The sequence below is a fragment of the Cynoglossus semilaevis genome, chromosome 12 (assembly GCF_000523025.1).
Source record: "Cynoglossus semilaevis isolate Cse_v1.0 chromosome 12, Cse_v1.0, whole genome shotgun sequence".
NCBI classification, from domain to species: domain Eukaryota; kingdom Metazoa; phylum Chordata; class Actinopteri; order Pleuronectiformes; family Cynoglossidae; genus Cynoglossus; species Cynoglossus semilaevis.
This window is the reverse complement of record NC_024318.1, coordinates 6,390,469-6,413,580: the sequence shown is the minus strand read 5'-3', so window position 1 is coordinate 6,413,580 and position 23,112 is coordinate 6,390,469. Positions and strand designations below refer to the sequence as shown.

The 23,112-nt window shown below is 42.5% G+C and overlaps 1 protein-coding gene across 14 annotated transcripts in view; it reads right to left on the bottom strand.

Moving 5' to 3' along the window:
* Positions 1-1,227: 1,227 nt before the first annotated feature.
* The window catches only part of pax2a (paired box 2a), a 28,452-nt gene continuing 6,567 nt past the window's right edge, over positions 1,228-23,112 (bottom strand). For 2 of the 14 annotated variants that reach the window (XM_025061149.1, XM_025061148.1), the window contains 8 exons: positions 22,904-23,023; positions 21,868-21,912; positions 14,777-14,952; positions 12,583-12,703; positions 6,150-6,365; positions 4,832-4,933; positions 3,419-3,505; positions 1,228-3,178 (listed from right to left, as the gene is read on the bottom strand). In XM_025061149.1, the coding sequence (XP_024916917.1) occupies positions 3,057-3,178; positions 3,419-3,505; positions 4,832-4,933; positions 6,150-6,365; positions 12,583-12,703; positions 14,777-14,952; positions 21,868-21,912; positions 22,904-23,023 (989 nt within the window). In that variant the 3' untranslated portion in view covers positions 1,228-3,056. Of the gene's footprint in view, positions 3,198-3,418; positions 3,506-4,831; positions 4,934-6,149; positions 6,366-12,582; positions 12,704-14,776; positions 14,953-21,867; positions 21,913-22,903; positions 23,024-23,112 lie in introns of all 14 variants that reach the window. The other 12 variants (XM_017037129.2, XM_025061155.1, XM_025061154.1 and 9 more) reach the window with 7 other exon arrangements.

Sequence of the window (23,112 nt, the reverse complement as noted above, 5' to 3'; positions counted from 1 at the left end):
GGGTGTTTTTCTTGTCTTTTAACAAGGTTTGAATGACAAACACACAGGACAGTTAGGGGCTGACAGTAACGGCAGGTTTTTGATGCTTCACGGGGATCCATGAAATAAACAACAGCCAGAGAGAGGTGTTTTTTTTTTCTTTTTAAAAAAAAATGTTGTTTTTTTTGTCCTCCAGATTTGAGGGTTCAGGGGAAGTGGAATCTGGTCTGATCTGTTATTAAATATATGAACCCTCTACCCCTCTCTTTTCCAGTTTCCTTCTCATAAATGTATTACTTGTATTTTTTTCTGAAATGTATCTGATTTTTTTTCTTCATTCACACACTGATGCACACAAACCATATGTTGTGCAGCTCCGGTGTGCATCATAGTTGAGAGCTGAACACCCATGTGACCACCCTCTGTGGTCTGCACTGTTAATAAAAACCAAATGTCAATACAGCAGCAGCCACGGTAGCAGCAGTGCACCCTGGGAACCTTGAACCCTAAATCATTTTCTTATGGGGTTAATAATGAGGGGGGACACCAAGTCAATGACTGACATATAAAAGAATTTATTTCTCATGTGCACAAAAAGAGAATTGGAACAGAAGTGGAACAGAACAATGATTGAGGCCACAAGGCTTTCTGTATGGATTTTCATCAGAAATCCTTTTTACGTCCGTGACACGTCTCCTGTATCATCTTTACAACATCAGAGGAGCCGTTTGCTCACAGCTGCTGCGCTTCCTGAAGCGGTGACTTAGCCTGAATGACGTGGCCCGCACTCTGTGCCGGTGTTTCATCTGCAGATGTGTCGAGCTACACGCAGACGGAAATGAGCAAATCCCATGTGCAATTTGTGGACGAGTCGCTTCTCCTGCAGCGAGAGTCTGTTTCTCCGATGTCTGGGTCCCTCACATGTGACACTTGCCACTGACACCACAGTATGGTGCTGCATGTGCAGAATTGAACTTCTTATGCTTAAGATAGGTACTGCTTGGGGTTTTGAAAAAAATAATAATAGAAGAGATGGACAATTGGGGGAAAATAAGTGGGGACACAGACTGAAATTTAAATGAACAAAATGATCACAACATCCACTAACAGCAAACAGGACAATATCGTTGATTGTTGCCAAGGACTTCAGTTTGATCCAGTCTTGATTTGAGAGCGAAAAACAAAAGAAAAATCCATTTCAAACTGGAGGTTGTCTGTACCTTTATGCTGTTTTTTTTTTTTTTGTTGGGGATTACTTGTTGTCCGATGACCAAACATGATACAGAAAGCCATTTAACTCATTGCATAGTGACATAAAACATCATCATGACGACATAATGAAAATAAAATAATCAAAAAAAAAAAAAAATGACAAGGGACATTAATGTGATTTCAGCATCTAAAACCTGCCACTGACGGATCCACAGGTCGAATAATAGTTGTGCGGTTCACCAGAGCACAACATTACATTAAGACACAAATGTAATGCATGTTTTTTTTGTGTGTATATCTACAAAGGGAGCCAGTACATTAGTAAGATACTGCAGTGGTGTGTGTTTGACATTATTTACAGAGGAAAAAAAAATTGTCTTCACATTATTCACAAATCATTCTACAAAAGCAGCATTTTGTTGCAGCTGTTGGAATACAATACAGAGTTGTTGAATTTCAGCCTTTTTTTCCCAAGACAGTATTTTTTTGTTGTTGTTGTTTGGAAAGTGGTGATACTGTACCGTACGTGATCAGTGTTGATGACTTCTGGTTAAAAATAATACTGTTTAACTTATGCGTACATATACTGTAAATAAAATATTAAATATCAAACTAAGTCTTTGGCAAATGTCAGTAAAAGTACATTCACAACATATTTTTTTCCAACGAAAAGCAAAACTGAATCAGTATTTTCTCTCAGTCCTGATGGAGGATGTGTGTGTGTGTGTGTGTGTGTGTGTGTGTGTGTGTGTGTGCGTGCGTGTGTGTGTGTGTAAAGGCAGTTAATCTGACTCAACAGGCATGGATTTGACTGGGAAACAGAGTTGTAAGGCAATTGTTGAAGCTCATTTGCTATAGGCTCGCTCAACTGCATTCACCTTTCTAAACAGTGTAGGCATCTTTTGGTACCACCTTATGGATGAATAATGTATAAGCAAAATTATATAGAAAGGATAGCTAACAGAGCCATAATCTATGGATTTATATGGCTACAATTGTTTTTATTAATTGCAATTTTCATCTTTTTAAAGGAAGGTAATGCATGTGTCTGTCTGCTGTGTGGACTTAAATTAAAGCTAAATTTTTAAAATGCTTCGGAATGTACAAAATAAAGAAGATAACCAGAGATTTTAGTGCAAAAAACAGCAAAAATAAAGATGGATCGATGTCAGCCCAGAGGGGAAACTGAGGAAATGTGGCAACATTTCAGGACATGTTTGGATTAATATAGTGTGGAGTTGTAGATTCTGGCCGCAGTATTGTGTTACATGGTCTCTCTTTTTTTTTTAATACTTTGAGAAATGTTTAACATTTGTACAGGGTTGGTAAACATTGTGTTTCTCTGATAATTTAGCTGAAGAAATGGAACTAGATGATGTGGTCACAGCACAAGAGTTAGAAAAAAAAATCAGCTTGCCAAGTGTCAGGGGGGATTCAATCTGTGGTTCTGGCCCCTGCATCCTCAAACTAGATGGCCAACATCACCTCCACTGGACTTTCAGAGCAGAAATATACTGCAGTTTGTTACGTAAAGAAATATGAGGATCTGTGAATAAAATAACAACAACAACAACAGCAACGGAGAAACAAAAAATAAAAAAACCCACAATATTTTTTTTTCCACAGGGTTTTCTTCACACCGTTTTTCTTCGATTTATATTTTATAATATATATATTTATATAATCTCTTAAAGTAATTCTGGAATTCGTCAGGTCTGTGAGAGAGTGAGGGGCATGATGGGAGAGTTCTGTTGCCCACGGGGGGGCCATTATGGCCTACAGTGTGTGGTGCTGTAGCCTGGTGCCTGATGCATCAACCGACATCCACCTCGTAGCTCCATCCTGCACAGTGACCTCAGTGTTTCTCAGACGGGGACGATATGGAGGCCGAAGCTCTGGCCCTGAAGTTTGAGCTGCTCCTGGTGGTAACTAGTGGCGGTCGTAGGCAGTGGCAGCAGTGGGAGGCGCGGAGCCACGGGATGCGGCACTATAATAATAAGGGGAACCTGAAAGTTAACAGAAGAATGAACCGTTGGAAACCATGATGTCAACACTTGTTTCAAATCCCAAGAGCAAATGATATTTACATTTAATAAATAACTTTTTAAATAATAATATTAATAAAATGATGTATTATATATGTATTATATATATATAACTGAAGTCTACATTACATCACCTTTGCAGTAATTCTGATAGTTTATAACGATTGTGTGTAATTACTCACTTAGTAACGCTGGATTGCTGAAACGCCAGGCTTCATTGTATGCACTGTATTGTGGATGAGAATATGGGTTTCCAGAAAAGTCCCCACCTAAATCAAAAAAAGAGACAAAAATCAATGAGTATAGCTGCTAACAAACTGATAAAGATCGAAGATGTCTGGTTAGTACACTTCAGTATTGTGGAGAATTTAAAACTGTTACATTTTAGTTTTAATTTAAGACAAAAGCAAACTCCTCTGTTTCTTCATCAGACTAAAACTGAAGCAAAGCATGTGGACATTTTCACTGCTGATTGTGGAGTTTCAGCTGAGAACAAATGAATACGTCAATGCTGTGTCATCACTTTCAAAGGTCTCATTTCGCAGTCCTGAACTTCTCTTTCGACCAAACAGAATAATGTAGAAATTAGTAGAGTTTTTTTTCTTCTGTCCTTTACTGAAGACTTATGGTCCCTTTTCTCTGAAATAACTTTCTGGGACTAGTTCTGGTGTTGTCATCCAGAGCAGGTGGTGGTGGTGGAGAGGGTGGAGGAGACTGAGTGGATGTCACGGTGCGAGGCTGTGGCTCCGGAGGTTTCTTTCTTTCTTTTATGAGTCCATAAAAACAGGGTTTTTATGAAGGTGTTGAAGAATGGCCTTTACTTTAACAGTGTTTGGGGACAGTCACTAAATCTTCAGTCAGTCATTCTCCAACAGAGGATCAAAAAAACTTAAAGGACTGGGGTGAAAAAAAAAAAAAGTCGAGGTCTATGTCGGGGATGTGATCATCATGTGATCCAGTGCTGCTCACTGTCAGTTACAGGTCTCTGTTACAGGTACAATGTGTTTCCCCTTGTTCTGCCGGTGTCTACACACACTATGTGGCAGCTATAGCATCCTTACAGCCGCTGCTGTAACTGGAGCTCATCCCTGAGAGAGATAGTGATTTAAATATTTACAGGCCCTCCACGCCTCTGTGTTCTGACCCTTAACTGTTTGCTGTGAACCTGAACTGCAGGTTAAGTAGAGGGGAAAGAGATACGCTCTGCAAACCCTGAGTGTCCGGGGAGGCGCGGAGAGGAGCGAAAGCCGTGTTTATCGATGAGCCTGGTTGCGGGTGTGCTGTGTGGACACGGCCGGGGTAATGAGCGTTGGGAGCTGGAGTGTAACTGAGAGGAACTGTCCTATCTCACGGCCACTGATTGTGGTGATCGCCTATCGAGTTTGTCTAACGTCCTCGTCCGCAGACGCTAACCACACGCTAACCACAGTCTAACAAAGATATAAACAGCTCCCTTCAATCCCACACAGCAATGACTGTTCTTTTTTTCCAGCCGTGAATAGAGGTTTACATGGTTCACATGGTGCATTTGTCAAGTTAAAATGACTAAAAAACACATCTGTCAAACTGAACAGTGTTGTATTTGTGTCTCCTACCAGGGACCATTCCAGCGAGGGTGGATGTGGGGTAGCTGCCTTGTCCCGTCGGGGGAACGTGAGGCGGATATCCAGGTAAGGTGGTGCTGGCCATGTCTCGACCTGAGGACACACAAAAGACAGAAAAGTAATTACAAGGATGCTTAAACACAGGAATTAAATATTATTATTTGGAAGCGTAATGACATTTGCATCTTTAATTTCCTCTTTGATTGTGTTTTCCTTCCAATAAAACTGTCCTGTGTTTGTCGGTGCCACACAGGACAGGATTTGTTTCACTTCCAAAAACCACAGTGGTTAGGATTTAGGCAAATGAAGCTCATAACTTAGGAATTAAATGTGTTTTTCCTGCAAATATTATTAACTCCTTTGACTGTAACCGCATTCTGTGGGTAGTAAATGCAGAAAAAGTTGATAGAAATCAGAAAAAAACAACCTTCGACAACCTGCGTTGTACGGTGTTTTCTGATAACTGTGTTGTTTGTTTCCTTTTGTTGTCAACAAATATGGTTTATTGTATTTATATATTTTTTCTTATGGTTTATTTACTACAAAAACACCTCATACCAATCAATTTCGAATAAAACAGCACGGCATGCAATAACAACAACAAAAACATTTAGCTGTGGTTTATGTAATTTTTACAAGTTGGTGAGTCATATCCCAGCATGCATTGTTAAGTGAAAGTGAGCAATTGGTTGTTTTACAATCAGGAAGGATTTGAAGCATTTTAGATTTTTACTTTTTCAGGCAACAGTTTATTTTATTGAGATTTTTTTTATACCAGTGTCTAAAACAGTTCAGTTCTGATCATCAGAGCTAGCACTGCTCGCTGCTCTGTGTTGAGCTCTAATTACCACTGACACTCTTTAGCCTGACAGAACCAGGAAGCAGAGGTCTGGGACTAGGACTCCCAAAGCCTGACACCAGGCCTACGAACCCCTAATTTTTCTCTTTTAGCCCTTTTGTGCCCCCCAGTCCTCATGTCTGTCACCAGGCCAAAATGGACGCAGAGGCCCATTGTTAACGTGAGGGATGAGCAAAGGGTCAGAGCTGGAGAAAAGCAGTGAGGAGAGGAGGGGAGACAAGGGGGGTGAGCAGTGGGTGTTAATGAGGGGGAAATAGATTTGCTTCAGTGTAAACAACAAGAAAACAAAACCCCACAAAGAATCATGAGATTGATCGCTTGGCAAGAAAGGTGATCAATAAAATTGAAGTGAGTTTTAGAATCTGTGTACAGATGATTGAATTAATGGATAAAAAAAAAATCAACAGGACACTTTGATTTGGGTCCAGGGACTGGAGGCTAAAGTTGTACCTGCTATAAAGGGCTGGCTGGCATACTGGCTGTAGCAGGGACCGTGGGCATGGGCGGGGTAGCTGGGAGTGGAGGCATCTACAGAGAGGCCGGACTGGTGAGGCAAGATGTCGGCTAGAGCAGAGTCTCCAACAGAGGAGGGGGTGAAGGGGGCAAAGGAAGCCTCGTGAGGCTCCCTCTTAACACACATGGAGGGTGGGTATGATGGGTGAGGCTCTGCCAGGTAAAGAAAAGAAAAAAAAAGGCTATAATGCAGACATGCAGCTCCTCTCATCCTGTAAACGTTCACATCAGTCACTCGAATGTAGGGCTGGATTTAAAAGGGCTGAATTACCAATTCTACCTCTTCATTGTACCATTGCACTCAAATCTCTGACTAGGTTATTAAAATTGTATGCATAGCGCCACCTACAGCAGAGAGTGGGAAGCTACACGTTCACTTTGACTCCTCTTTTTCGCTAAAATAGACCTATTAGGTGTTTTTGGTGCGACACCACGTAAACAAACACTTAAAATTCAACACTGCACTTAATATGAAATGATTTCTGACATTTTACTGATTCAGGACCGGGTTCATGGAATTCTGTAGAGATGAGTCTTTAGCAATTGATTTGTTCATTTACATAGCTTATAATAATAATCTCATATGCATCCATTGGTAATTCACTCCGCTAAGTAGAAACATACACCGGTGGAACGTTGTTGCAGCAGCACACCGCGCCTGATCAATCAAGCTTAAACCTGTGTAAAAATTTCCCCAAGGTTCTGAGTAAACAATCAACATAATCTCACCACTGCTTCCTCAAAAAAACACAGTCTCACCCACACACACACACCCACACAGAACAATCACACACACACACACACACCCACACACAGAACAATCGGCTCGCAGACACTTCAGAACTCCACACTTGGATCTAATTTGGCTGATGAGACTTGGCATCTCTCATTTCAGCGACTCTGCCTCTCAAACCTATGGAATCAATGCGAGCTCTGTCTCCAGCCTTTCCACGTCTGCCGTGGAGCCTTTTTTTATTTGCTGTGGCCTTTAGGGAGAGATGGCTCTTTCTCAGCACCATGATAGCCTCATTAGCTGTTTCCCCCATCATTGTTGTTTTACAACAGGACTCTCTGTTGCGATTCCTCATTAAGATAAGGGCTGTTCTAGGGCTGGAAGGGGATGCAATCCTGTCAGAGCCTATGGCAGGGAATCAGGCAACTTAACTGGATTCTTTCCCATAGATATCTGCTGCAGTTTCCTTTTATTCTCCCCCTTTCTTTGTCTTTGTGAGAGCGGTTACTGTTGATTTAGACAGAAGTGCCGCAATTACACCGAGCACCTCACTAAAACCGAGGAAACAGCTCATGGTTAATGTTGCACTTTTTTTTTTTAAGTTATGATCAAATCTCTAAAAATTCTAATGAGCAGGTTTTTGCACTGAACTGGGTCAACGGGGCCATACGTTATTTGAAGTCTGAAAATGAGTGAAGTATTATGCTGTTGGAATACTACGCTATAATAATACCACGTGTCCAAGTGATATTTAAGACATAGAAATACTTTCCTTGAATGTCGATATTTTGAAGCGTAAACAAAATGCGATTTTGTCTAGTTTTGAATACATTTATAAAAATACTTTTATTTAGTGTTTTTAATTTTATTACACAAGGATACGATTTGGCCCCAAAATTGCTGAATTTTAGGAAGAAATGTAAAAAATATATAAAAACGTATGGGAAATAAAATGGAAAAAAAAGAAATTGTTCAGAAAATTGTGAAGTTGGTAAACATTAAATTAAATTTTGGCTTGTGTTGAAAACAATACTAGAAATCTTAAAAAAATTACAGAAAGGCAAATTCTACTTCCTCTGTTGTTGATACAAAGATAATAAAAACATTAAATGAACACAGCATAAAAACAGCTGTAACTCAGACCACAGCCTCATTATATTCTGTACAACTCTGGAGGTGAAGTCTGTAGTGGTGTTTTTCATCTCCTCCTAAGTGGTTCAACATCAGCTAAGCATAAAAAAAAAACTCTGTTGAGGTTTAATCTGAACCTGAGTGGATTTACACTGAATGCCAGTCGTCCTGTACAGCAGCGTTGCTGTTTTTCTCAGCGCCCAAACAACCGTTGTCAAACAGACAGGGGTTACGACGCAACAACAACCGATACAAACGCGGCGTTCAAGATCACTGAACTCTGAAACTAATCAGACATGGTGTTGCTTATTGTCCTGGAGACGAGGCAGAGCCTGAGTAGAGGGAGCCTGTCAAATCACCGGCCTTGATGATGGAGATGGGAGATAAACTCGGGGGTCCTTGGGGACTCTTCCTACACAACAAACACGTCTCTGAGTGAGCGGAGACGCTATAGAGTTCTCCAACACCTGTCTGTGCTCCACCAGCAGACCCCATCAACCATAGAAATGGACTGTTAAGAAGCTACAACCGTCCAAAGAGTGATGTGTCTGGATGTAGCTGCGATGTTATTCTTTCACTGCGCGTTTCACATTTTTTTAATGTTCACCCAGGAATTCCAAGTATTCACTAAGAGAACTTCTCAGAAAAAAAACTTGTAATTTGAGCCACAGTTGACCTGTGTCATTGTTTGTCTCTGAAAAATCATAACAGAACAGACCAGTTGTTAGTGACAAATACTCATGGTCACAAATAGCACAAATTCCCCATCCGTGTGTTTGCAGTAATTCATTATCAAATGTGTGCTCAAAGGTTACTGGGCTGTTGGGGGTGGGGGGTGGGGGGATACAAACATTAATTTCTAAGCTCGGGGCTGTCGGCGTTAACTGAGCTGAGACGAAACGTTTGTCATCAGGCCACACACCCAGCTCCTCAGGTGAGGTGGTGGGTGGTGAGACAGTGAAGCCAAAGTCATAAAAGGTAAATAAAACATGGTGGGTTTGAATGTATAACAATCTTCGTATGACGCTGTGATGGGTCAACGGGGTGTCCGTTTGCAGCCCACCCCTCTGCCCCCTCCGCTGAAATCTCTTTTTAAACCACAGATTAAATGCTGCACAGTTAATCCAATAATATGTCTAAAGTGGCAGATTCTGACACTGAGGATCTGCAGGATCTTGTCTGAACAGAACTCAGGTGTTAACAGACAAACGTGAAGACATGCTGTCCTGGAGCAGAGCCAGGCAGCAGGGGACATAGTGACATGTTGTTTTAACCCCTTGAGTGGTTGATATTGTGTGTGTGTGTGTGTGTGTCTGTGAGACGGGACAAGTGGAACAGCTTTATTGTGATGACAGTAACTGAAGGTATTTACCAAGTAAACCTTTTAAGATATAAGTTAGATGCTAGCCTTATTTACATATATCATAATATATATTAATTTTTTTTTTTTTTCTAATATTGATGCTGTTTTAATGTAATTTTCCTCATAATTATGATCGAGACTTCAGTCGTGGCCTTTGGTAGTTTTTCTTGCTTGTTAATTGACTGACTATGAGCATTTTACTTTCATAAATATACCTGTAGTTTTACTCTGAGACAACATTCTGTGGGTTATATCCTTCTTTGAAACTCTATTTTATCAACAAATACTAGTTTGTTTGATCTGACTAGGTGATGTTCTTTCAAAAACCTTGGTCTTTCCTCGTGTTGTCCTCAGGAGACTTGACTTTACTCTGACTTTTGCGCCTATTGAATTTTTCATGGGCTGCAAACTCCTCATCCTTTTCTCCGCTGGACTCTAATAACTGTCTTTTTTTGCTTCGTAAATAAGCTTCTAATATAAAGTACTTTCAGAAGTGCAGAGGAAATGTTCCTTCTCTGAATAAAATCACTTTGAGGATAATTAAAATAGATTAATTTTCTTACAGGCATCATAGTTTAGGAGTAAAAAAAAATGTTTGAACAAGGTGATAATTAAAAAAAAATCCTGGAGATATTTATTTTAACAGCAGCGCTAAATCCTTTTGTCATCCAATCCAAATGCTACATTTCAGCGCCGCTAATCTCTTTTGGATGTCTGGGAGGTAACAGCCTCATTCACACATTAGGGTAAACAGAGGACAGGTCTTCACTGCCTCCACGAGCGCCCTTGGAATGCAAAACTGGAGCACTTCATTAATCATTCATCTTTAATAGATTATGCAAATTTCAGGACATAAAAATCAACAAGATCAATAACGGCATGAATTTTAATTGGGAGCTGAAAACATTTAAAGAATGAATATAATCTGGTAGCTCCGTAGCACGAGAGCATCATTTATTGATAATTGGATCGCACCCTAATTGAGGAAGGTAATTTAGATTTTTATTTTTTTTCCTGCCCTGGTATACAGTCATATCTACAGTGTTGGCTAATGGCAGCAAAAAAAAATATTATGCACTAACAATCTACAACCAATCAAATGCACCGTGTATTACTTTGCGCAGTTGTGAAAATTAGGCAATAAAAGTTTACTGGATATTACTTTGGAGTTTAATTTGGAGCTGAGACACACTTTTTCAAAAAAAAAAAAAAAAAAAAGTCAACTGTAATGGTCCACTTAAAGTTTTGTTGCTTCGCTTCCCTTACTCATTATGCAATCTGTGGCCCTCACATGGACCACTATAGTAGGCCCCTGGCCCCCAGGTGGCTGGGAGGCCACCTGCTATGAGTGTGCTCCCCAGAGCGAGACCGCTTTCATAGGAGGAGCTGGGCATAAAAGACAAAAACACACCTTTCTTCTCCCGGGGCCCAACTTTCTGGGGCAGATCTACCTCCCACATATCCAGGAATAAAAGAGAGGCCTTTCTTTTCCCAGAGCTCTGTGTCCGGGTCCAGGGCTGGACCGTGGGGATCATTTGAGATGGGCTGCTGTAGGTTTCAATCATCTTGTCTTCTCTCTCTCCCTCTCTCTCCCTCTCTCTCTCTCTCAGCAGACTCATTGACTTTGATGTCCGCTGCATAATTATGAGTGTTTTATTAAAAGGCCGGCATATTATTCTGGAGTCGGTGTGGTCACCAGTAAACCTAACCTCTCCTGGGGAAAGAAAAAAGCCTCCGCCGCCGCAATGAAACAATATTTCAATTAAGCAGCCGGCCATCAACCTGGACAGCTGAGCAAAAGAAGCCACTGTGATCCACAGTGCACTGGTTAGAATGTGTCATATGATACAGATAGCTAATACTACATGATATTCAATACGCCGCACCTGCCATTACCTGCTGCCTCTCAGTGGAAGTTCATGAGTTTAAAAAAAAACAAAAAACTAATTCAGTTAGATTTTTTTTGTTTGTTTGTTTGTTTTTTTTCCGTCTTCTTTTGGCTGCCTGCGACTCGTCTTTATCTAGGTCTCCCTCTCTCTCACCACAGCGTGAGGCAGCCAGCCAATCAGCCAGCCGTGGTGCTGTTCCAGCCGCTGTCAATCAACAGGCTATCATAGCCTTTGATGACAACGTCGTGTCGTGGCAAGAACAGCAGCTGTCTCTTATGAGAAGTGCTCCCAGTCAATCTGTTAGCGGGCCAATCCAGGCTAACACAATAGCCAGTTAGGAGAAGCTGTGTGAAAGGCCTGAGGATTTAATGGGCTGAGATGATATATTACCTCGTTCTGGAAATAAACACAAGGAGAGGGGGCTCAAAAAAAAAAAAAAAAAGAAGGAGAAAGAAAAGATGGAAATTACCGTTTCCTTTAGAGGTTTTATAGGGTTTTTATACCACTGGAAAATGTGTGTGCCATCAGGAAACTGCAGTCAAAGCCTAATGAGTCAATGATGATGCAACATCTTAAATAAGAAGGAGCTGAACAAGAGGTTTTTTTTCACCTTGTTGGCTAATAGTGAGAGAAAAACAAACATGCCCTATTATGTGAAGAAAGAAGAGAGATTTCCAGTTTCTTTGGCAGACTGATGAGTTTGAATAACATATCAATAGGCTAATGACAGGGGACACATAAATGTATCATGATTTGGATGTTTGATATTAAAAGTAGTTTATTGATTTTTTTTTTTTTTTTTAGTCTCTTAACTGACCAATCCAAACACTGGGTCTAGGGTTCAAAATTGGTCCAGATTACAAAAACTTGCGGTCTTAAGTAGGTATGTAAGATATCATAAATATGTACGTTTTGTTCTTCTCAGCTTTTAGTAAGTATTTATGTGAATATTCTTCATCCCCTCTATTTAAATGAAATTGTTAGTGTTGTGAAATTCATCTTTTTTAAACTAATGGTTTGCAGCCAATCAGCACCAAGGTCAGTTTGAACCGTACTACAAATTGTTGCTCTTGTAACAGCCTTTGTAGACTGTGTGTTGACAATATTTCACCCTTCAAACTTTAGCAAACTGCACAGTACACAATGGAAAGGTAACGCTGCACATTCAGCTGCCTCGTTTGTAAAATGTCTTCGACCCTGCTGCTGCAGTTGTGTGTGTTCTTTCAGGGATCAATAGCGTGAATCAGACCTTACCTGTCACAACAGAGTAGCTCTGGGACACACTGGAGGCCAACTCGGAGCTGGCGCTGGTGGAGAGACTTGGCTTCACGTCTTCCAGGCCGGGGTTCAGGGAGGGGAGGGAATACTCATTTGCCTGTAGATAAGTACATAAATGTAAGAACGTGACCCTGAGGTGAGACACAAAACCACAACTTTGAGTTCCATTTGAGGTCCATTTCCACCACGTGATCCCGCTCTAGTCCCTGAAGGACTTTGAAGCACGTCTCACGGTTTACGTGACGGCATGTTAAAAAAAATTTGTCCGAAACCAAAACCTCAGAGGAATCGCTCTGTGATCCTGACTGGATTTTATGCACGTTGTTTCCGGTGAATTCTTTTAACACCAATACGTCCACCCTGTCGCCCCGTCAATCCAAGCTGCCCCCTTTACACCCTGTGCTTTACCAGGAGCCATGATGTATGCATGCATTAGGGCTTGTCTGAGGGGAAGGCAGGAAGGGTGAGAGAGAGAGAGGGATGAGGGATTGGGAGAGAAGTGAAAGGACGGGGTGTCAGCTGGCTCTTTGTGCTCCACTGCAGTCATCCCTGTGACCAGTCAAGGGAGGAGACATTCAGGGCTTTGTTACAGGAGAGACATGTGGTGGTTTTTTTATTTTATTTTATATTTTTTAAGAGGAGAACAACCTCAAAACCAACCTTTGTGCTCAGTCTCAGGGATGAACACATAAAAACCGTGTCGATAAAATAACAGAACAGTGAGAAGTGAATGGATCTGGTGTCTTATTAGTCTGTGTTTTACTCACATTGAAGATTTTAATTGCTTGTCCTTTGTTATTAATATGCTCTGCAGCTTTACAGCCTGTTTTGTAGGGGGTGTATTTTTTTTTATTAACTTTTTTAACTCTCGCAGACAAATTACATCAGTCTGTGGTCTTACACGGTGGTGCAGAAATTTAGAGGTGAAGTGAGTGAACATTTATTCACTGTGATCTCATATCATATCCACTCCAGCTGCTGTGATATACTGTGTTATTTAATGAGATGACACTTCCTGAACTGACTCTTCTTTAAAAAGGCTAAGTGTGTGTGTGGGAGTTTGTATCAGTCTGCGTGTGTGTGCATCTGTTTGTCTCAATGGGATGAGGGTCCCAGGGGGGGCGAGCTGGTGACCCCAGACTTGTCTGCCTCTATCTCAGATAAACTCTAATTGTCTGCCTACAACTGTTCCCTGGCACTGGGCTGGATGTTCTTCTCTATTCCACTGGGCCTCCGCAGCACAAGAGCCATTTTGTCATGCAGATGGGCTGCGGGCAGGGCTGTGGCTGTGGGCAGGGCTGGGCGGAGGGCGAGTGGCGAGAGCAGAGGGGCCTGAATGACCTGACCACATGGCTGCCAGAAGTGTGGGAGGGATGAGGCCCATTCACGCTGGCCCTCCTCAAAATGGCTTTTTAATGCCCTGACGCAGACAGCAGACAAGCCCCTAATGGTCTAATATCCCACCTTTTCGCCGGTTTAAAGAAAAGCAGGGGGTGTTGGAAACAGGGGAACGGGGAGGTGCCGAGGAGGAGAGGAAAGCGGCCTGATTAATATTACATTAAATTAAAACTGATTTTTCTGGACCATTCTGACGCCGTTTTTCTCTCCCCTCCTCCGCCTTCCGCATGCCTTTTTAATACCTTCTCCTCCACTCTTTGTGATTGCAAGTCATTTCCAATTCGTTTTGGTATTGATCTTGCCGTAGAAATCACTTTGGTAATTAGCTGCATTAGGGGCTGCGTAGCCGGCTGAGGGGCTGTCCCTCTGATTTATCGCCGCTGTAATTCCCTGCGATCACACGGAGATGAAAATGAACTCAATTAGGCCAGAGCTCAGGCTGCATGGGCACCCACACGGAGTTCCAATAGTAAAATTAATAGTTTCTTGTTGTTTAACCGTCTAATGAATGTAAATAAAGGTTATCTGCCGCAATAGGCTGTTGCTGGCGTTGCCTTAGTCCAGAACCTTAATGTGTCAGAATCTTCACTTTTATTTAACCTTAGTCCAGAACCTTAATGTGTCAGATTCTTCACTTTTATTTAAATATATATATATAAATAACAGAAATCAGTGTCTCTTGTTCATTTAAACATCGGCCACGGTGTTGGATGGAAACTAGGACACGAGTGCAAGATTGCAAATGTGTTACAAAAGAATCTGTCTGGCCAACCTGTTCGGGTTTGATGTGTTCTGAAGTGGGGAAGACATCAGGGTAAGGAGGACGTTCAAACACACGGTCCAGGGCCTCCAGCTGCTGCTGGGTGAAGGCGTCTGCTCGCAGATGCTTCCTTAAACTCTCCACGCTGCCCTGAGAGTCGCTGCCGGGGCCCGAGCCATCAGAGCCATCTAAGAGGGAAAAAAGGAGAGGAAGAAGGACATAAAGGAAGGGAAGGGAGAAAGGAGGGAGAAGCAGAGACAACATTCTCCATCAGGGCCGGGCTCGTCGTCTTCCTTGACATTATTCTAGTAGGCTATCAACGTGAGATAAAGAGCAGTAACGGGTGAGAGAGTGATGGCGGGAGGAGCGGCAGTAAATTCAGAGGAGATCCTCCAGCTCCACTGTCTGCCTTTTATCTCCCTCTGTTTTTATTCTCTCCCCTTTTTTTTCTCACTCCCTCTCACATATAGTCACTGTAGTGCAGCTCGCCGACTCCCCCACCGTCCTCACAAACACCACTTACCGTGGCTACCATCAGCGTGGTCATCATGTGATGGGTCTATGGTAATTGATGGATTACCTTGGGTGCAAATATATACTTGTAGAGGAGAGCGTGTGTGTTTGAGGTGGAGGGAGAAGGGCTGGCGATTACATCCAGAGCCTCTCACTGCCACCATGGTGGGAAATGGAGAGCCATTATTTAACTGTACCATTTCCTTGTGAACATATTACCCTTCCCTCTCGCTGCCCCCCCCACCCTTCACATATTGCCTGTCTTCGGGGAAACAGAATGGAGAGGGGACGGTACCCAGGGCCGACTGAGTGCGGGGCGAGGAGGGCAAGCGTATGCATTTCCTCCCTCAGTCACACTCTATATAAACAAATGAGCCTGTGCTTCCCTCCTTCTTCTGATCTCTGACCCTATCAACTCAGTGAGGGAGCCCACTGCTGCCGCTGCAGCTCTCCCTCTAGTCACTCATCAAGTCCAGAAGAAGAAGAAGAAGAAGAAAAAAAAATCATCTAAATTCTCCCGCCAGCTTCCTAGGAACCTCCACTCCATTGCTTGCCTCCCACTAACCCTCCCTCTTTTCTCCCTTTACCCGACCGCCAACAGCGGATGAGGGCTTTAGCTACCGTACAAATCTGTCATTCTAAATTTGCAGCAGATTATGTTCTCTCCTGGGCGAGCCGGCGGTGATATATGATATGCAAGGCTGCTATTGATTGCCTGATCCGCCAGCAGAGGAGGGAGGCGAAATGAACTTGGAATGAACATCATGCCTCAACTCATTGTGCGTATAATACTCTACTTAATCCCACATTTTTCTGTGCGATGGAATTCAATTGATCAATCATGTTCCACTGATGGTACCATTTCAGGGGCGTTATTGCCATTCTGCTCGGCTGCTTGACCTTTTTTCAATGGCTGAGGCCAGAGGATGAACCCGAGTCGTACCAAGAAATAGATCCACACAGTGGATGGAATAGTGGAATGTGTGTGTTTGTCAGGGTGTGGGTTTGTGCAGAGGGAAAAAAAAGTGTGTTTTGGTGGATAAATATATTTTTGGGATTTATTTATTTTTTAACCACAGCTTGTTCAGACGTTTTCCTCCATGGATGTTGGTTTAAGTGAGGGATCAGTGGAGGTGATGCTGGAGGTTGCTTGTGTTGGAGGAGCAGTTTTACAGTCACTGTATAAAATACAGTCAATATTTACTGTATGTCATACGGTATGTCAGTTAGTCAGATGAAGCCATCTCAATCAATGTCTTGTTTTTGTAATTAATTAATTAATTAATTAATTAATAGTCAGTGATCAATAATTGATTGATATACATCACAGGTGCAAATTATAAGTGCAGCATTGATATATAGCTACATTTTTTTTTTTTTTTGCAGTTCTCTGATGGTAAACCCTGTCATTATGGTTCTACGTAGATAATGAGCAAATCCTGCACATTTTTTCTGATGCAGGTTTCAATATTCCCCTGAGCATCCAAACTGGGTATATTGTACATTTATGTGGTGGAAAGTGTTAAATTGGCCTTTTAGGTCAGAAAAAGACAAAATCATTTATTTTCAGAATTTGCCATTAGAGGCTCATGTTTGACATATATCATAAAAAGGCTGCAATAAATCAGATTCATCCTCTGACAGTCAGCGTGTCAAGTGGAGTGTGAAGCTCTCGACTGGTTTTTTTGTGTGTGCGTGCGTGTGTGTATGTGTGTGTGTGTATCTCATTGACTGGTTTCTTTTTTTTCTCACCCTTTCCTCAGCCCCTTTGGGTGTCTCAGCAGGTATTCTCTTATCAATTCCCACAGCTCCGGCTCACTTCATCTCTTTGTTTTAACACCAAAGTGTGAGCAGACCAACTGAGATAAAAAACAAGACTCTCTCCAGCAGTGACACAAACACATACACGCACACACACCTTCCTCACAGCCAGGGTCCTTCTGGTAAACACATAACACAAAACTATGCTTCAGCCCCAACTCTTCTCTTAATACTATGGCAAATCCAGCTGAAAGCAGACAAAGTCACTCTCAGACACACACACACACACACACACACACACATTTACCCTGTGAAACAGACTACAATGGTATCAAAGCTGTCTTACTACGTCTCTTAAGGGGGATGTAAACGTCATGTGTTGGCAAGGTGGCACTTTATGTCCTCCTTTCATCTCCCCCTGTTCCTCTGATAAGATAACTCAAAGGGAGAGGGAGCGGAGGAGTTGGGGTGTGGGGGGGGGTATCTTGTTTGAAAGGCAAATTAATTCCTACGTACTAGCTGTCTCGCTCCGTAAATCAATGACACAGAAGGTTGTGAGATCAGAGGCTGTTGGTCCACTGTTTACTCGGTGGTCCTGTGCTGATAGGTGAGATGACGCTGATCACAAATTGTGCATCATTTGTATCCGTGTTGTTTTTAATGCAGTTTGGTTTAAGAGGAAAAAAAAAGAAAAAGAAAAAAAAAAGGAAAGCAAGAAAGCGCAAACAAACTGGTACGCCCAGAGGGTAAAACTCCTTCCCTGTAAGCTATATTTATGAAACCTGTGAAGCGGAAAGGAGAGAGATGACGGGGGTGGTGGAGAATAAGAGAGAGGGAGAGAGAGAGAGAGAGAGGAGTGGGGGGTGGGAGCAGCAGCAACACTGCCATGGCTGTTAAGATCCTGTTTTGTTGTGGCATGTTTAAGAGCTTTATTAATTCGATGCAGCAGCGACGACCAGTGTACTGACTGTCAGCATGGATAGTGATGCTTATTTGATATTTATTTGATACTCTCTATGTTGGCATTAGAGGAGGGAGGGGGTGTGGGGGATGAGATCATAGTGTTTTCAAGCCCTGGTTATTTTATTTTCTTGGACTGAGATGATGCCGATCCTGGTGATTGACTAAATAGAGGAATGTTTTTGTTTTAATTTGTTTTAAAATGTATAGTTACCTCTGTTATAAATTCAGCTGGCGCTAGACCTAATATACCTTATAGTAGTATACAAACGTTTAAAGGCACCTGTGTTCAGTGCAACATGATCAGAATGTTTTTAAAACCTCATCAATCAATACAGTATAATTTAAGGAAACACGGAAAATACACCGAGAATCAATTTTCTTGTGACTACCCTTTGACTTCACACCCACGTCAGTTCTTAAACCTGGACCTGCTCCTAGTCAGAGACCTGGCAGAATTATAGTCCAGCACATGATTAACTTATGTAGTTGGAATTCATTCAACAAACAAAATTACATTTTTAAATTAGAAGATGCCAAGATGTGCCAGCAGCCAAAACAGGTAGAAACTGGTGGGACTCAGTAGAACCATCTAGAGTCTGGAGGACTCACGTAGTGATCGTTATAAATACGACGGAGAAACAACGTCAAACAAAACAAAAATAAGTGAGGAACGAAATATTGCAGTAATTGCTCTAAACTGATGGGTTCGAAGTTGAGATTATTCTTTAGTTGAGTCTTTTTTTATTTTTACTAAAAGCTAAGATGAGGTGTGATGATGAGTTTATGCAGACAGCTGTGCAGCATGTTAAAGATTCTGAACGGGTTTGGTGCTGCATTTCTGCAAATGTTGGAGAGTCCATTTGGATTAATGTGAATGGAAAACATTACAAGAAGAACCTTCTCCACATACAATATATAATATACAGGGCTATTTCATTAGATCCTAAATTAATTTGCTGCAGGACTTTGACCCCATCTACACAGTGTAATTGAGGAACTATATTTAGCGCAAAGAAGATAAAGGAGTCGTGATACGAGACAGAATTAAACAAAATTGTAATGTGTTTAAATTAAATTAAATTAACTAAAAAACAACTTGTTGCAACTAATATTGATGTCGAAAACAGAGTTCTCCTCCCGTCTTTTACATTGTTTGGTCCGTAGACAAAGACAGCGTCTAAAGAATCTCTGTTACTTTTCATTCCACCTCACTTGCACCTGCCTGTTGTGTAGCATTACTGCACTCACTGAGTATTTGTGGAAATTCAATTACACGCCGTCTTTTCTCTCTGCCTTTTCTCCCTCCTCAAGCTGAGTAACGCGTTGCTCCATTAATTCTGGGCATCGTCGTTCCTAATTGACTTTTCTCTGACATGATCCCTTTCCAATGACTGACTCTCTTCTTATATTTTTATTTATTTATTTGTGTTGCTTTCGTATACACCGTCTGGCGCGGTTACGTTGCTAAGTACAGAAGACGCAGAGCAGAAAGGGACAATGAGGGCAGAAATGAAATGTGGGAAAGAAAAAGCCTGACAGAGATATTGTGAGGAGGCAGAGGAGGAGTGGGGGAGTAATGTAGACCCTTGTGTGTCCTTCTTCACCGCCGGGGCCACTAACAGCTTCTTGTCTCTGCGTTACGCTCCGTGGCCCCTCTCAAACCTGAGCTTTTCTCTAGCACACAACCCATCAGCGCCATCATGGTGCTCATGATTTCATTTATTTCTGTCCCGCTCTGGATGCATTTATTTTCTAAAGCGATCTTCTATTGACTCATTGTCATGGACTGGCTTGACTAGCCAACCAGGGTAGGCCCAGGTTCAAATCCCTACACTGACTGATTTAAACCCAACAAATAGGTCACATGTGTATGAGATACACAGTGGACGATCTTTAGAAGGTCCAAATATCAAATTTGAACAAATCAGCGCGGCCACTGTATTCAGGTTTCCTGCGGGCGTTGAACCAGGTTGATGTGACTCCGCTGCTACAATCGCTCTTTTATGTCATGAATGAACAACCTGCCAGGGTCGTATATTTTTCTCCCCACTCACGCACACTCATCAGCTCCTTCTACACTCATCTCACACCCACGCTACAATCACAAGTTATGACCTTTGCTTTCTCCGTCTAATTTATCACTGTAGCTCCCTGCTGCCCGTCCTCCCCAGAGCTCCACTGGGCTCCATCCAGGAGGAGGAAGGCTGGTGATGAGAGAAACATACACTCGGGTCACATCAACCCCAACTGCACACAGCAGCAAGGTCAGAAGTGAGATGTCACCAGGTAAAGGTAAGAGCTCCAGAAATGTCTCTATAATCTCAAAATTAGCTTCACTGTATGAGCTTCTTATTTATTTTTTTTGTTAACTCCATGGACGTTCAGATCCATGGCACACATTCCACAATTTCCCAGCAGCCGTCATCCGACCATATCTGTCTCTGCCTCTGTCTTTTCTTGGCTTCCACATGTACCGTAGGTTTAAATGACTGAGTGAGAGCTTGCTCTACAACGGACTAATTTCCTCACTTCACTATTAATGCATTTGGCAGAAACAACAGCCCATTTCCTGTAATGAGATACACAAATAAATCTGGCTATGGATGGAGTCTGGGGTGGGCTGGTGCACCGTGCTGGTGGCGGTGGGAGTTAGAGGGGGAGGAGCTGGGAGGTGGGGCGAAGAAAGGGGGCTGCACTCAGACGCGTTCTCCCGGCTCTGGCATAATTGGTATCAGTGCTCGCAGACATGCAAACCAATCTCTCCAATGATAGGGTGAGACTGACTCTCTCACCCTCTCTCTCTCTCTCTCTCTCTCTCTCTCTCTCCTCACTTTCCTCCCTTAAGGCTATTTCTTTTGTCTTTTCGATGGCTTGCACATCCAAGATAGAAGGAGGGGGAAGAGGAGGGAGAGAGGGATGTTGGGGGCAAGATGTTAATTTGTGAATTAATAGCTTTTCTCTGCAGAATTGCAAATTCTTCTAAATGTCACAATGTCCACTGTGTGAGGAGCCAGGGAGTTTTCAACACACACGTGTGTGTACATGCACACTTTCCCATTCACAGGTGTGTGTGTGTGTGTGTTTAACATCAAGGCACAAATCCTAAAATTAATTCTTGCTCCCATTCAGACCTCCAGGATCTCCTCACCTCATGAACTTCCCTCCCTCATCCTTCCATTCCTCTGCCTTCACCCCCTTCTTCCTCCTCCTCCTCCTCCTCCTCCTTCGTCTTCACTCAAAGCCCCACAGTGTAACAGGCAACTTTTAATTTGCAATAACACATGACAAGGACAGATTAATGGGTCTTGCGGCACCTATGTCCCTGGAGCTCATCTTATGGAGACCTGGTGTACATAACGCAGCACGTCACACTACATTATCTCCACAGCCCTGCAGTAATAGAGACCTTTTTCTTCCACAAAGGGCAAACGGCTGAGTACAGCCACGCTGGTGACACACACCACCACTGGTGTGACACCGACAGTGGGACAGAGACTCGATCACTGGTCAGACAGAACACATCGTAACCAGAGATACAAATGCTTGTTTACCTTTGTTTGTGTGTGTTTGTGTGTGTGTGTGTGCAAAATACAACTTTGGCATAGAGAGAAAGAAATCATTAAAAACACAATCACATTTAGTTGATGAACATGAACGACAATACAGAGGAAAATGATCTCTTACTTTAGCTCAGTTTTTTTCCTAGTAGCAGGATAATTAATGGCTAAAACAGAGGGAAAATGATCGCTGCCACTTATTGCTGAGACAACAACACAACAACAAAAAACACAAATTAAGAGAAAAAGGGGTTTTAGAGATCCCAAATTGACCAGAGCAAAAGAGAAGGACATCTAACTGGAACTTACAATGTCCTATTTTCCTTCCATCCAAGTGGTTGCCACTCCAGAGAACTAAAGAGACAGAAACATAAAAGAAGGAAGTGGCCCGTTTTGATAAGTGCTCTTTGAGATAATTTCAACCATATCATCCCATTAGCTTCCTCAAAGCAGCACCACAGAACACACACACACGCACAAAAACACAGACACACACACAGCAAAGCACAGGCACATGCGCAGCCCCCTCCCTGCCTCCACCGGTCTGTTCCTACACCTGTTCAGGCCTCCACTAGGGACATGTTAATTCATAGGCATTAAAAAAGCCAATTGTTTGCACAACCGATAATCTATTAGCCCTCAGGCAGTGTGTGTCCACTCTTGCCTCGCCGACGAATGAGAATTTCTGGCTTGGACCGGATAGGCGTCCACTTAATCTTTGATCGTATCTATTTTCCTGCCAGTCCCTTGGCGGCGACTCTGCGGTCACGTACGAAAATAAAAAATACTATATTATTGAGTTGAAGTGCCGTACAGCATTTTTAAAGATAGATCGCAGCTCAGGTGAAACTGCGTGTATGTTTGCAGTAAGCTGCAGGATTGTAGGTACTGTAAGTACTGTAGTACTGTAGTGTCAAGTACACAAAAAGAGATATATTTTTTTTCCCTGCTTTTAAAACACAATATAAAAATAAAAAGATAGCGCAGCGCTGATGTCTCACCTGAGGGGATTAGACTTGTGTGACAGCTATATAGGATTTCTACAGTACGCCCGAGCATGTTCTGAAATTGAGATGCAGCTCTGGAGGCGTATGGTAAAACACAGGGCATCAAAAAGCTGATTGAATCACAACACTTGCCCTGGCTGGTGTACAACATAACAAGTCACTGGAGACAGCACACAGAAACACACTTGGCTGCAGCGCTGTCATAAATGCCATCCTCTTCACACACAGGATAAAAGTAGGAGTGGAGTGATGGAGAGAATTAGAATAAAAAACACAGGAAAGAAACGGGTGGAAAAGGGGGAAAAAAATAAAAAAGGGTTTCTTTATGTTGGGCTCACCATCATCTCGCTTTCTCTTCTCACCGTTGGAGCGGGGTATACCCAGAATGCCGTTGATGGAGTAGGATCCTACGGGGTTGTTGGAGGCGCTGGTCACAGGCGGCGAGGCCGTGCTGGGCACTGATGGAGAAAGCAGGGTTAATGTGTGTGCGGCGCGTTGGTGCGGGCGTGTCGTGTGGGGAATGGGGTCAGCAGGGGGGGTTGTTTCT